The sequence below is a fragment of the Hipposideros armiger genome, unplaced genomic scaffold (assembly GCF_001890085.2).
Source record: "Hipposideros armiger isolate ML-2016 unplaced genomic scaffold, ASM189008v1 scaffold_31, whole genome shotgun sequence".
Classification (NCBI taxonomy): Eukaryota; Metazoa; Chordata; class Mammalia; order Chiroptera; family Hipposideridae; genus Hipposideros; species Hipposideros armiger.
In genome coordinates, this window is record NW_017731381.1 from 3,323,473 (window position 1) to 3,338,488 (window position 15,016).

General features: G+C 44.8%; 1 protein-coding gene and 1 long non-coding RNA gene across 4 annotated transcripts in view; one reads left to right on the plus strand and one right to left on the minus strand.

Moving 5' to 3' along the window:
• LOC109379960 (uncharacterized) overlaps window positions 1-8,797 on the minus strand; it is a 156,530-nt gene extending 147,733 nt beyond the window's left edge. For all 3 annotated transcript variants that reach the window (XR_002123324.1, XR_002123325.1, XR_002123323.1), the window contains exons 1-2: window positions 7,983-8,797; window positions 3,843-4,122 (exon numbers count right to left, since the gene is read on the minus strand). This is a non-coding gene — a long non-coding RNA (uncharacterized LOC109379960). The remainder of the gene's footprint in view (window positions 1-3,842; window positions 4,123-7,982) is intronic.
• A 122-nt stretch (window positions 8,798-8,919) lies between these two features.
• On the plus strand, window positions 8,920-14,516 carry SRSF6 (serine and arginine rich splicing factor 6). Its single transcript, XM_019637041.1, has 6 exons — window positions 8,920-9,161; window positions 9,386-9,534; window positions 10,824-10,948; window positions 11,082-11,290; window positions 11,563-11,646; window positions 11,751-14,516. Exons 1-6 carry the CDS (start codon window positions 9,055-9,057, stop codon window positions 12,112-12,114), a joined length of 1,038 nt encoding a protein of 345 aa, XP_019492586.1. The 5' UTR covers window positions 8,920-9,054; the 3' UTR covers window positions 12,115-14,516.
• Window positions 14,517-15,016: the final 500 nt, after the last annotated feature.

Below are 15,016 nucleotides of genomic sequence, written 5' to 3' on the forward strand. Positions count from 1 at the left end.
GGAAAGAGACGCCAACTGGGCACGGAGTCTGTGCCTGCTGCTATGTGAGGCTTCATACATACCCATTATCTTGCTTAATCCTGCCAACAACCCACGTGGGGGTACTATCTCTCCTGAAGGACTTCTGACCCAGACAGGTCCAGGACTGCGATCCAGGTCTCTCCCTGCCTCCCTGAAATGCCCAGCCAAACGGTAGATGTCACCATCAGTGACTCAGAGCTTCTTTAGCCACTCAGGACTCAAACAAGTGAGCAGAGGGGCCATGGAGCCCAAGATAAATTGGCCCTGATGTGGGGAGGTAATGCTAAACAGGAGCACTTGCCGGAACTCTCCAGAAATAGTGAATGTCAAGGATATGCGCAAAGGTATTGGGAACTTGGGGACCCATCTGACTGCATAAAGGGGAGAATGTTTTTGAAACTATCAAACAATCAACTATCTATTTTGCATCCCCAGGAGGCATGATGCTCTGGGTCTCTTCACCCACCACCCTCCCCACCTTTGAGTCAATGACATATATTACCTTAAGAGGAATGCAGACATCACCTGCAACAAAGAGCTCACAGTTTGGCTTTGAGTCGATCTAGAGACCACAGTCCCTCTTGGGACGGAAAAACAAAACGGTAATGTCTTGATTCCAGAACCTTCCCTTTACACATCAAGGGTACAGCTTGGGGGTCTGTTTGAGTCTGAAGTTTATTATAAACAGTCATGAGATGGGACTCAGGAAACGAGGTCAGGAAAGTGCCCGCCCCTCTAGACAAGAAGGTGACCTCTTCCCAGCCTGGAGGTGGAAACGAGGAAGTGAGAGGCCTGGAGAGAATGTGAATAGGAGACAGACATTGCCTGGAGATGGCAGAAAGAGGACAGATTTGAGACATGTTTGGAGGCGGGGCTGAAAATCAGTAATGGTCCATCTGGGGATGGTGAGGGAAGACAGGAGCCACAGGAGACCCCAGATTTTTGGCTTGAGCTGCTGAGTAGACTGAATACAATATACCAAGGTGGGAGAAAATGGGTGACGGATGACAAGGGCCGGGACTAGGATGAGACAAGGGAAGCACAAATACATGTGTCTACCCAAAAACTCAGTAATCAAGATAGAGAATATTTCATCTACGCAATAATATTTTTTTAAATAAAAATGAATGCCAAAAACAAATCCACGAGGAACAAATCAGTATTACTGATTTTTTCCTTTTGCCTCGGGGTTCAATATGGCTCAGCTTAGCACAGTTACTGATCCTGTCTTGATTTAAAATTCTGCTCTTTTGTTCATCATGGATTTTTTTTTTTTTTTGCATTCACGTCTCTTTTTTTTCAACTATTGCATTAAAATATGATTTGGCTGCTCTGGTTTTGGGTGCCCCATGAAATGTTGCGCTTGGCCCGGGAGTTTACCCACCTCACCCTAGTTCCAGTGCTGAGAAGTAGCTCTGGGGAGACAAGGTTAACTACCATCCAGCCTTGGACACATGCAGAAGCTAAGTAAGATCGCAGCGGTGAAGTGCCTGAGCCAGAGTAGGGCCTGAACCCATCCATGCTGTAGTAGACTGAGAGGGTACCTGGCTCGGACCCCTAAGGCCTTCCCGCTTTCAGGGCAGGCCAGCTGTCAGCACCTGCCACTTCCTACCTGAAGACCATCTTGGCCACCGAGTGACACAGGCTGGACCTGCCAGGTAATTAACACCTCGAGAGCAACCCTCAACCAATGAGCCACAGGATCCGGTGTATATAATAAATACCCCAGTTCCCTCACCCTCGGATGGGGTAATTTTGAGGCATCTGGGTTATACCATTTCCCAGAGCCCCAGGTGAGATTAAGCTCCATCGCCCACAGTGTACAAACTGGCTTGATAATACACCTCCAAGCTCTCTCTCTTCTCCATCTCATTTCCCCAGCCTCCCACTGGTGTCTCCTAGGATCACCCGAATAAACTTCATGCACTTGAACCCTTGTCTCAGGGCCTGCTTCTAGGGCAACCAAATTCGAGAGACACGTGTGTCCTTCCCTTATTCTTTTCTCTGGGGACACAGAGAACGTTGCGCACACACTTGGAAGTCTGAGCATGCTCGGGAAGGAGCGACCCCTGACTCCAGTACTCTCCTGGGAAGAAACTCGATGGGGAGCAATTGTCAGCCAGTGCTGGGAGGCCAGGATCTGAAATGGATTCGGCTGTGTTTCTGTAATGCCTGCACCTTGAGCTGAGAAATCATTGGCAGACAGCTTTCCTGGCTATTAATTCTTTATAGCCAACACTGAGCCCTTGGGGCAAAAACTGATTGTCTGCAGTTACTGCCAGCCTGGCCCTGAATTCAGAGCAGGAAGCATGACTCTCCCCTCACCCCCTTCACAACCACTCCTCTTCCTGGTGCCATCCCCTACCCACTCCCAGAGCCCAAGACAGCCAGCGAAGTCTCTTTGTGCAGACTGGAGGGGACAAGAAATGGCCCTGGATCTGGTGGGACTAAGGGTTGAAGGCCATAGGGTTAAAAATCATGGAAGATGAAACTACTTTCATGCTTTCTTCTTAGAAAATGTTTTTTCAGCATCCACACTCTTTTCTATGATCTCCATTAATCCTTGCAACAACCTTATGCACTAGGTATTGCTATGACGCCCATTTTACAGGCAAAGAGGTGCTGAGGGGGGAAGGGTCTTAGCTTAGGTGACAGAGTCTCTCCTTGACCAAACTGTAGTCAGGCTTCTCTGAACTCTCTTCCCAACGAGGCCCTGCCTTTGGGACTTCTGTGTCTGTCTCTGCTAATACACACAATTTTAGCAAGAATCTTGCTGAGTTGCTTTAGCCAGAAGACCCCACCCTCAATATCTGCTCGTGTTCCTCAGCCTCTACCATCTTCCAGGTGGTGTCCAATTTTCCATCCACGGACATCCCGCCCCACCCTGCTTTTTTCCTTATTGTATTTGAAGTTCAGCTCACTCTCTCTCCCCTACTGTAAAAACTCTCTCCCCTCCGCACTGCAGTAGTCCTTACATTGATCTCAATAGTCCCCTGAACAAAGTCTGCCTGGTCATTTCTTTAACAAGCAGCATGAATAAGTTTTTCTTTAACACAAGTCACAGAGAGAATAAGTCAATTTGGACCCAGGTCTGTTTGGCCCTAAAGGTCATCTCTTCCCTATGTCATATATTGTTTCTCCTCCTTTGGTAAACATTTCCTGAGCACCTACTATGTGCCTGGCCCTGTGCTGAGCCCAAAGATAAGTAAGAAACGTTTCTTCCCTCTAAGAGGAAGAAATGAAATACTTCCCATTCAGCCCATTCTCTCCCCCAGCGGTCAGTACCTATTTTTATAATATTTGCATATAGGCTCGGGGGCTTGAGCGCCACTAAGGCAGATCTGAGTAGGTGCAACAGAGCTCATCGGCCCACGAAGTCAAAGTATTCACGGCCTGGCCCTCTACAGAAAAAGTGTGCCGACACCACACCAGGCACCAAAGATGTACCATCTTGGTTACTTCAACTCTGTGAGGCTCATCCTGTTATTACACCTGCTTCAGAGATGACGGATGAGGCTCAGAAGCATGAGATGAGTTGGCGCACCGCTACAAAGGTGGAAAGTTGGAGAATTCCAAAGCCTCCACCCTCCAGCAGTGGTGGACTTGAAAGCAGGCCCCAGGAGGGATGTTTGGGGGACTATGGGCATTTAGCAAGAGGAGAGGACATGAACAGAGGGTCTGAGTACTGCCCCCAGACATCGGGAAGACCCATTTGTGGGAAACGGATGTAGTTAGCTGAACAGCTTCAGAGGCACAGCCAGGAGCAGTTGGTACACAATTCAAGGTAGTAATTTTTTACCTTCTATAAAGAATTTACTCACAGTGAGAGATGTCCAAGAATAGACGTGGCTGTCTGGTTAGGCAGAGAACTCTCCATCAGGGAGGTGTTCAAGTAAGGGCCAGAAAACCTCTGAGTGAAGAAGGGTTTGGCAATTCGAAGATTTGGGATTCCCGGACATTCAGAGGTCTTCTATCTCGGAGTTTCATTGATACATGGATGAGGAAACCCATGTATCTACCACTGTAATCACACGGATAGTCACCAGGTGGCGACAAAGCTACATCTTCCACACCAAGAAGCAATTCTCAGTGAACGAAAACCTAATTGGAAACAAACAAACAAACACCCATAAACAAGTAATTGATTCAGACAAATTAACATTCATGAGCAAAAACTCTGAATCAAGTCCTCAGTAGAGTTTTAGTTCCCAGCACCGGCCAGAGGGCTCAAGATCAAGTAAGCAATAATTTTTTGAAAGATTCTCTTTTTTTTGTTGTTATCCTTTTTAAAACTTTTTTCCATCGAAATACAACATCCATACAGCGAAGTGCATAAATTATAAATGTGCAGCTCAATAAATTTTCACAGACAGGGCACACGTGTGCAATCAGCATTGCTCAAGAAACAAAATATGACCAGAACCCCAGAGGTCCCCTTTCTAGTCATTCCCTGCCCCCTACCCTGACTTCTCACACCATAGATTTGTTTTGCTTTTCAGTTTTGCATACATGGAATCGTACAATAGGGACTTCTTTGTGTCTTGCTTAGACGATTATATCCGTGAGAGACACTGATTTTGCAGCGGATCGGTATGGTTTTCTCATTGCTATGTAGCAGTGTGCAATGTGAATAAACCACAGTTGATTTGTCCATTCTCCTGTGGATATGCATCTGAGTGGTTTCCAGTGTGGGAGCGACTACACATAATGCTGCTATGAATTTCTAGTACATTCCTTATGGAGAGTGTATGCACACATTGCTGTTAGGTGTGGAATCGCTAGGTCATGGGGGTAGACCCATGGTGGCTTCATTTTTAGTAAACGGCTTTAGTAGACACTGAAGTGACAGTTCTTCGCTTTCCAACGTGACTACCAATTTATACTCCCATGGACAAGAGATAAGTTTGGTGGAGGAAATGTGGAATCTACAGGGAGCATTGCTGCACCTCTCTGAGCCCTGTGAGGGGGTGTGTGTGTCTGGGCAGCAGGAGTGGGTGGGCACGAACCAGGGGGCAGAAGATTCCATCCCACCAGCACACAGCCCTTCAGCACACTGATGCCTGCAGAATGGAGATCCTCACTTCACAGGCTCTGAACAATTACCAGAATGGTGCAACTCTCACTGAGCACTTACTGCATGCCTGGCACTTTCCTAAGTGCTGAAGATATAACAGTGAAGAGGAGCCAGAGGGAATCCCTGCTCTAATGAAGCTTATAGTGAGGGCGGTGGAAGACAGTAAATAAATGCCAGGTGATGAACATTCTATAAAGAAAAATAAAATAGGGTAAGAAGATATAGAGTGCAGGGAGGGTGCTTATTTTAAAATCAGTGGTTACAGCATCACCTTACACCTGTTAGAATGGCTATTATCAAAAAAGACAAGGGCCGGCCAAGTGGTTCAGTTGGTTAAGAGCGTGAGCTCTGAGCAACAGGGTCGCCCATTTGATTCCCACATGGGCCAGTGACGATGGACCCGAGCTGAGCTGCTGCTGAGCTGCCAACAGGTGGCAGGATGGCTCAGCTGGTGAGAGCACGCGCTCCTAACAACGAGGTTGCCTGTTCCACTCCCGCATGGGATGGTGGGCTATGCTCACACGCAACTAAGATGGAGCCCAGCACCTTGAGCTGAGCAGCCGCGAGCTGCCGATGGGTGGCCAGATGGTGACTGAACTTGGAGCTGAGCTAGCTGCGCCCTCCACAACTAAGACTGAAGGACAACAACTTGGCTGTTCCCCAACTCCCCAATAAAATCTTTAAAAAAAAGACAAGATATGAGAAGTGCTGGTGAGGCTGTGGAGAAAAGGGAGCCCTTGTGCGCTGCTGGTGGGAATGTAAATTGGTGGAGCCACTATGGAAAACAGTATGGAGGTTCCTTAAGAAAATAAAAATTGGGCCGGCCGAGTGGCTCAGTTGATTAAGAGCTAGCTCACTCAAGAGTGCGAGCTTTGCGCAACAGGTTGCCAGTTCAATTCCCACATGGGCCCAAGCTGAGCTGCTGCTGAGCTGCCAACAGGTGGCAGGATGGCTCAGCTTTAAAAAAAAAAAAAGAAAAAGAAATTAAAAATTGAACTACCTTATGATCCAGCAATTCCACTCCTGGGTATATATCTGAAGGAGATGAAATCACTACCTCGAAGAAATATCTGCACTCCAATGTTCATTGCAGCAGCATTCACAATAGTTAAGACATGGAAACAACCTAAGTGTCCATCAATGGATGAACGGATTGTTTTTAAATGTGATGTGCACATACAATGGGATATTACTCAGCCATAAAAAAGAAAACCCTGCCCTTTACGACAGCATGGATGGACCTTGAGGACATTATGCTAAGTGAAATAAGTCAGACAGAAAAGACAAATACTGTATGCTCTCACTTATATGCGGAATCTAAAATACCAAACTCATAGAAATTAAGAGTGTAGAATGAGTGGTTGCCAAGGGTTCAGGGATGAGGGAAATTGGGAAATGTTGGTCAAAGGATACAAACTTGCAGTTATGAGTAAGTTCAGTTATAAGTTCACAGCATGGTGAATATAATTAACAATATTGTATTATGTACCTGAAAGTTGTTAGAATAGGTCTTAAATGTTATTACCACCAAAAAAAAGTTATTATGTGAGGGATGGAGGTATTAACTAGCCTTATTGTAATTATTTTGCAACATATATGTTACAATATCATCATATTGTACACCTTAAACTTATAGATGTTGTGTGTTAATAACACCTCAGTAAAGCTGGGAAAAATGAGTGCTTAGAGGAGTGATAAGGTGACTTTCAGCAGAAACCATGTTCTCCCAAAATCCATTCAAGATGAGACAGCTTCTGGAATGTACACTTTTCAGATGTAAGACAGCAAAACCTATCAGAATCCAGTTTACACCCACTTTGAATCACATGGTGCTTGGGAAATTCTTTTGGTTTCCAGCTAGCATATGTAAGAATATCCATTGGATTGAAAACCACAACAATTGTGTGCTCTACACTGTCCTTTACAATCCAGGTAATTACGGATTCGAAGTTATTAACTCTCTTCTGGATCAGATTGAGGTGACTCTCCCTCTCTTGCTGATAAGACTCCTGCAGTCACCACCACAATTTTAGAATGAGAAGCGGAGTGATCTTTATCCAGGTGTCCAGAGAAATGTGCTCTCATGCTGTACATCCCTCATTTCTCTTTTGAGTCGCTCTTCCAAAATATCAACACAGGTGAGTTAGATCATCAGCAAGACTCCACAAAATGCTGATGGCCCAACATTCCCTTCAATGATAGTATTTGAGCCGGTTTCCTCTTCTGTAGCCAGTGCTATTTGGGCTTTTTAAGAGGAGCCACTGTGCTCTGGGAAAAGAGAGGTGAGAGGAAGCAGAGGACAGGATGATGTCAGTTGCATCTTTCTCTTTGGGTAAATGAACTGCAAAAAGGGAGGACGCAACACCTCACTGCGGGTATGCATTTTTTAATAAGTACTACCCTATTACCTTTCCAAAATGAATGTTCAGTCCCACCAACACTACATGAGTGCCATTTTCTGGTTCACCTCTAGTCAATAATGAATTTTAACAAATTTTAAAGCGTTGACAATTTGATGAGTGAGAGAAAAAAATATTATCACATTGAAGTCTCCTTTCCCTAACTACTATATTCCATGAACTTTTTAAAAAAGATACACCTATGTATTGTATTTAATTTTTAACAGTGTGTAGTCTCTACCACTAGATGCCAGTATTAACACTCGCCCTCGCTCAGTCCTGACAACCAACTTCCCTCCAGACTTTGCTAACAACCAGAAGCTGAAGAATACCAAGATTGCACTGCTCAAGAAGAGCTGGAATATACGGAAATACCTAAACAGCCAGTATTATCTCAGCCTCTGTGACACCAAGCTCCTCCGGTTTTACCCCCACCCCTCCTTTCCTGCACTTTCAGAGTACTCCACCGTCTTCTGCTCCCCACTTACTATGACTCTGTTGGTGTTTTCATCAAAGTTCTCCTGCTTTAAGTGGCATCTCTAGTGATGAGCTCAAAAACATATATTTCTGCCACATAAACATGGTGCCTTCCAAAACAAGAGAGGGAGGTATGGCGTTCGGGCAAAGAGACTCTTCATATGGGAGCGAAAAAGAGCGCACTTCTGCAGGAGGGCTGCCAGGTCTTGCTCAACTTTCCTGGGCCAGAGGCCTTGGCCGTGCTCCCTCTGTGAACACCTTCGGCGAGTGTGGGATTGCCATGCACAAAGCAATCTACAGGTGACTCCAGCTGCTAGTGCTCCAAGAAACACGCACAAAGGGAGAGGGGGACGTGCAGTGAAGTGGTGAAGGCTGATGATGGCTGTGAACAAGACCACGAGAGATACACGCCAAAAGGTCTGTGGGCTGGCAACGCGATCCCAGCCAGGCCACCACGACCTCAGGAGTCCAACCTCGGGTTCTGTGAAACAGGCTAAATCAACTGTGTCAGAGTGCACATTCCTCCTCACCCAGGAGAGCGAGAGCCGATCCGTGGGGGAAATGCGGAGCCTCGTTTTAAGGAGCCAATCAGAGATCACAGAGGCCTATTATGACATCCTCGAGAGCCAATGACATACGGGGATTCTACTAGCCGGCCTCCTTAGCGCCAGTCCTGGAGAAATAACGCAGACGAACAGATTTTTAGGAGGTGCAAATTAGAAAATAAGTCCTCGTCTGGACGATGCTTACAAAGATGGGTGGAGAAAATCCTGTGAGGGAATAGAACCGCACATCCTCGAAACTTCGCGGGCGGCGGACGCGCCAATCACCCTCGAGCCCAAGGCTACAGCGCGGGAGGGTACTGCTGCGTGGTGACGTCACACGCCGGGCCACGCCCCCGGCCGCCCGCCCTTATAGCGTAACCCAGGCGCGCGCGCACACCATTGTGTGGCTGGACTTGGCCGCCGCTGCTGTGCGAGGCGCGTGTTCGTGTTCTTGCCGTCCCCGCACCCGCACCGGGGCTTCTGCCTTGCGGTCCGCTGTTAAGACAGCCAGCCCTCGGGCCCACCGCCCGCCACGGACATGCCGCGCGTCTACATAGGACGCCTTAGCTACCACGTCCGGGAGAAGGACATCCAGCGCTTTTTCAGTGGCTATGGCCGCCTCCTCGAAATAGACCTCAAAAATGGGTGAGTCGGACCCCCCGCGTCCGCCCTCACTGCTTCGGGTCTAGCGGCAGCGGGACCCTTCAAAACGGAAGAGCTGCCAAGGCCGCTGCGCCGCGTGGCAGGGCCCCCAAAATGGCGGCGGCGCGGGGCCGCGGGTGCGCGCGGGGAGGAGGTGGCCGCGCGTGCGTGCGCGTCCCCGGCCTAACGATGCCCCGCCTGTCCTCGGCCTTCGCACCGCCTTCCAGGTACGGCTTCGTGGAGTTCGAGGACTCCCGCGACGCCGACGACGCCGTTTACGAGCTGAACGGCAAGGACCTCTGCGGCGAGCGCGTGATTGTGGAGCACGCCCGGGGCCCGCGCCGCGATCGTGACGGCTACAGTTACGGAAGCCGCAGTGAGTCCCACCCCCCGCGCGCTCCGTGTTCTTGGGACGGGGTGGGGTGGGAAGGCGCAGGCCTAGAGGGGGCAGGGTGGGGCCTCCCAGCCCGGGCAGGCGGGGTGGGCGGGGTCGTTTAATTGGGGTGTCCCGGGGCCCCGCTGCCTTCACGCCTGCCCGGTGCAACCACGGGACGCCGGAGCGCGGGGTTTGGGTTGTGGGTTTTACCTAGCCAGGGTTTGGGTGTTTTGGGGGGGTGGGGGTTGCTTGTGCTGTGCCCCTGTCAGCACTGTCGTGGGCTCCACCCACGGAGGAAGTGAGGGATGGCTGTATTGTTGTATCCCCCTTGCTTACCTGTCAGTGCATTAGCTAGAAATGGGAATGACAGCGTAGAAGTTTGGGGACAGGTTGGGATGGAGGTGAGCTGGGGACGGGGAAAGGGGAGGAGCTTTAAGTTTAGGCCTTAAGAGTTATTAAAATTGGCGGGGGCCAAAGAAAATACTATTTTCAAGTAATGTGGTATTTACCACAAGTAGATCTAGACAAGCTTTATGCTATATTTGAGCTGGGGGGGCGGGGGCATGTTGTTGGGAGGAGGTGGGGGGGGTTGGTTATGTTAAATGTTTGATGTTGAAATTGTTGCATGTTGAATTCAAACTTTTTAACAAGTCCTTGATGTTTCAATTTGAAAGTGACCAATGGGGCTGAGGCTGTGTCCACTGAGGCTAAGATGACTGCCTTTCCTGATTGGCCTTGGCTTTTCCATACATTGTGTGACCCTTGCCCTATGACCCTTTGGCTGACCTTACCGGAAGCCATGACGACAGCAGCCTTTTGCCATTAGACGCAGGGTGATGGTGAGGATTCCAAGGGTTAGACAAAACTGGTTAATCTGAACTAGGTGACTGTTACCTTGCGTGTTTTGTGGCCAAACCACCACCAAAAACCTCACACTGTGATGTAAGTACTTAGTGTAACTAGTAAACATTTTTGTAAAATGTAGAAATGCATGTAATCAGTTAAGTTTTATATTTTACAATGTTCTGTAAAATAAAACTTAGCGAGGTAAATTGAATAAAGGAGCAGTCACTTTCTAACAGATTGTAGGAGAAGTTTAGTTGGATTTAGTCTATTTGGCTTGCCCTTAATTTAATTTGTGGCAAATCACAATTGTATCACAGGTTTAGCAATATAATAGCAAAGTCCTACTCCAGTAAATAAAAGTTGATATGTTTGTACTAACTTTCAAAAACATTATGCATCCCTATCATTGCAACACATTTGATTGTTCCCTTCATGTGATAAAGGTAGTGGAGGTGGATACAGCAGTCGGAGAACTTCTGGCAGAGACAAATATGGACCACCTGTTCGTACAGAATTCAGACTTATTGTAGAAAATCTTTCTAGTCGTTGCAGTTGGCAGGATTTAAAGGTATGTGCTATAATTCAATATAAAAATGATGCTAATGTTTGAAAGGTAGGCTCTTGTTTTATTTTATTTCTGAGAGTCAGGTACAGACATAGATCTTTAGAATTGGGTCTGACCTGTCTTGTTGCTCTTCTAGGATTTCATGAGACAAGCAGGTGAAGTCACCTATGCGGATGCTCACAAAGAACGCACAAACGAAGGCGTAATTGAGTTTCGCTCCTACTCAGACATGAAGCGTGCTTTGGATAAACTGGATGGTACAGAAATAAATGGCCGAAATATTAGGCTCATTGAAGATAAAGCACGAACAAGCCATAGACGGTCTTACTCTGGAAGCAGATCAAGGTAAAAAAAGGGAAATGGGAAGGGAGAAAACAGTATTTGCCAAGAACAAAGAAAAATTCAAACAGCAGTATTTCAGTTGATACTTAATTAAAATTAGGGCAGTTCTTAGTTCTTCTTGGTTATGCATCATTAGATTCTTTTTCAAATGTTTTGACTGGATTTAATTTATAGGAAGCAGCTGCATTTTTTGGTCAGTTTGTCTGTTTTTCATAAGTGACAGACATTTGTGTTGAGGTATGTTGAGATTAAGATTTTAATCATTGTTCTTATAGGTCACGGTCTAGAAGAAGGTCACGAAGTAGGAGTCGCAGGAGCAGCCGCAGTAGATCACGAAGTATCTCAAAAAGTCGCTCCCGGTAAATAATGTTTGGTCTTTTTCTGACTGTCACTGTACTTGTTTGTGGAGTACTTGTGTGTTCTGGCAAAGTATTTTTTTTTTAATCTGGCTTTTCTTGTTCAGATCTAGGTCTCGGAGCAAAGGTCGATCACGTTCTCGGTCAAAAGGCAGGAAATCTAGATCCAAGAGCAAATCTAAGCCCAAGTCTGATCGGGGCTCCCGTTCACGCTCTCGAAGCAGATCTAAGGATGAGTATGAGAAATCTCAAAGCAGGTCTCGTTCTCGATCTCGTTCCCCCAAAGAAAATGGAAAAGGTGATATAAAGTCAAAGTCTAGATCGAGGAGCCAGTCTCGTTCCAAGTCTCCCCTACCTGCTCCACCCTCAAAGGCTCATTCTGTGTCCCCTCCACCAAAAAGAGCTTCAAGATCCCGTTCTAGATCCCATTCAAAGTCAAGGTCACGGTCCAGATCGAGCTCCAGAGATTAACCCAGAACTCTACGTTCTTTGCACACTATTACAGAACACTTTCCTACTTGCTTAGGCAGTTACTCTTCCATGTTTGTACTTGGCCTCTTCTGCAAGAGGAATCTCCTGAAAACAAGGGCACACAGAAATTTGATTTGTGGCCAAATTTGATGAAAAAGATGAGGTTCTAAAGAAATGGTGGCATGAAGACCTTCTCCCTTCTTTGTAGAATTAAGATAACTTTGATTTTATAGCTTTTGAGCTAAAATAACTTTTGTAAAGATTAAGCTCATTTAGATTTTTTTTTTTTTTTTAAGTATTTCAGCAGGATCTGCTGCAGGGATTTTGTTTTATTTGTTTGCTTTTAAATTAACCGTTTCAAGCTTTGGATACATGAGGCTTTAGAGGGAGAACCCATTTTTCAATTATGTTGGCTTTTTATAAAGCTTGAGTTAATGTAAGATTTCAATAAAAGTTTGCTACCAAAATGATTGCCTTATTGAATAGGTCGCTATTCCTTTAAATGTTGATATCTGCTGTTTGTTGAAACAATGTAAATTCTTAAGTATAAAACAAGCCACGCCTCAGACCAGCAATAAATTATTCAATTTGGATAACATTATTTTGTGCTGTGAATCAAATTTGCCAAAGTCATTGTATATTCTTCTTTAACAAGTTAAGTTAAAAATAAAAGATATTTTGTAGTCAATCTGTTACACAATTTTGCCTAAATTAATAGATTTTAAATAATGAAACTTCTTTCAAACTTAAATTTGAACTCTTCAGGAAATAACACCTAACACTTGGTATCTAATTTAGCCTGGTAACCCCACTTTCTGGAAGTGGTCAATATAATTAGTATTTAATTTGTTAGAGTACGAGTCCACGGTCTTTAATGTTTGTCATATAAAAACAAAAGCAGTCTTTGATCAGCAAGTTAGCATAGTTTTGTTCAAAGTACAAAACCAAATATTGCATTTTCTGTTGAAAGATAATATTTAACAGATCACTTGGTATAATCAGTTGCAGGTTAAAGTAAAATTTCATTCAACAGTCGCCTTTGCAGTTAGGGTTATGTGATAATTGCTTAGGTCATCTTTGTAAATTTTACATGTGGATGGTTTGAAAAACAGTAAATGGGTAAACCCTAAGTTTTTCGTACTTTATCGAGAACGTGAAGTATAATGAATACTATGGGGAGACCAAATTATAACACTGCGAATTTGTGGGAGTTACCAGGTTACCAATTAGTCTATACATCCATAAGCCTAATTGAAATTGCAACCTTATATTCCTCTTTGTTCAGATACTTTAAAATAAGTATTCATTAACCTCTGTTTTCTAGGAGCTCTCACTATGTAAGGTATCAAGGGTTGGGTTGTGCTAGGGTATGGTGGTATACTGCTGATTGTGCCAGTTAGGGACTAGAAAGCATAATATACAGCTGGTGTGTAGGTTCGTTGAATCTGGAAGGCATACCAATAAAAAGGTTGTGGAAAAAACTGAATCAAATATCTAGGTATCAGAGTAACTGGGAGTACTTGGTAATAAGTAAAAAGACTAAAATCCCAGGGCTTTTGTTACAAAATCTTAGACCCTTATCTTATGTTACAAAATCTTAGACCCTTATGATAGTGCCCCAAAGAGTTGATGTTCCTTCCATGACCTTATTTTCTTGAATAACTTTTTTTTAAGTTGTTTATAGGAAGGGGGGGTTTTCCCGATACAAATTTCAGAGAAGAAAATGCCATTTGAAAGGACAGAAGTTAATGACAATGAGTTGCAAGCCTTCACTGCCTTTCATAATTTGGTTTCTAAGACAAAGACTTGACTTTGACCAAATTCTTGTTTTCAGGGAAAGAAAAGCATTTAAAAGAAGGGGAGAGGATGTTGCAGTATGAAATTTGACTCCTAAAGTATGCAACATCTTCTGTTAGGACATCACGTGGTGTAATAGGCAGGCTTGTCTATGTTGTTAGCTGGTCTCATAGTGGGTTAGGTAAGTTCCTGCTCCCATAAAAAATTTCCAGTAATCGCAAAGACCAACCTAGTAAAAATAGTCTTACTCCATACCTGTGAGCCTGCGTCATTAGACATGCTAAACCACTATAGCAGCCCACTTGAGAACAGAGTTGACTGATAAACTGTTCAGTTCCTTGCTAATTTGTTACTTGAATCCTCCAGTCCATCATGCCGTGTTGATCTGTGACTAGATGGAGTATTAAGCTGATAGCAATTAAATGGAAGCGAGCAACATCTTGATGCCCCTTTTACCTGACTGTTTATTGACACACCATAGTGCCTCTGGCCATTTTTAGTCCTGTCTGCTGCTCCTGTGTTACCATCTTTCATTTTGGTATCTTTCTCCCACTTTGTTAACCTATTTTGTTTTATCTCCTTAATAAAATGCTTATTGAGGGAAAGGCTTGTTTTGAATTTTTTGTGTATTCCCACTTAGTGCCAAATTCTCAGCAAGTGGTCTTTTGAATTGGAGTTGCCATTCCTGACTTGAATATGAGAAAAAGGATCTTGTTTTTTCAGTTTCTCAGAACCGGTGCCTGGGATCAACATAGTCCTTCGCACTGTTTGTGTTTTCAGTGTCATCCTTGAAGTAGGATAAACCCTTGTGAGTTGTGAAGATAAAAGATTTATATGTGACAAGTACTTAGAACAATACCATTGTAAATACTATCTTCTAGCTATTGTGAAGGATTAAAAATACTAAATTGTATTAATCTTGCTTTACATAAAATTTACTCATTTTTATATTACAACAGTTTCAACATTTCCCATGACAGTTATTTCTCAGATAAACTAGGAAGAGTTCATCATCTTTTCCCAAGTCCTTAGTTTTAGACTTGGAGCACTCTAAATCTTGGCAATTGATGCTTAGGAGCCATCACTTTTTTTTTTTTTTTTTTAA

Excerpts from the sequence above, each read along its gene's own strand:
- SRSF6 (XM_019637041.1), top strand. The coding sequence starts at position 9,055 with ATGCCGCGCGTCTACATAGGACGCCTTAGCTACCACGTCCGGGAGAAG. Across the intron at positions 9,535-10,823 it reads CTACAGTTACGGAAGCCGCA|GTAGTGGAGGTGGATACAGC; the intron begins GTGAGTCCCACC and ends CATGTGATAAAG. Across the intron at positions 11,291-11,562 it reads TACTCTGGAAGCAGATCAAG|GTCACGGTCTAGAAGAAGGT; the intron begins GTAAAAAAAGGG and ends TTGTTCTTATAG.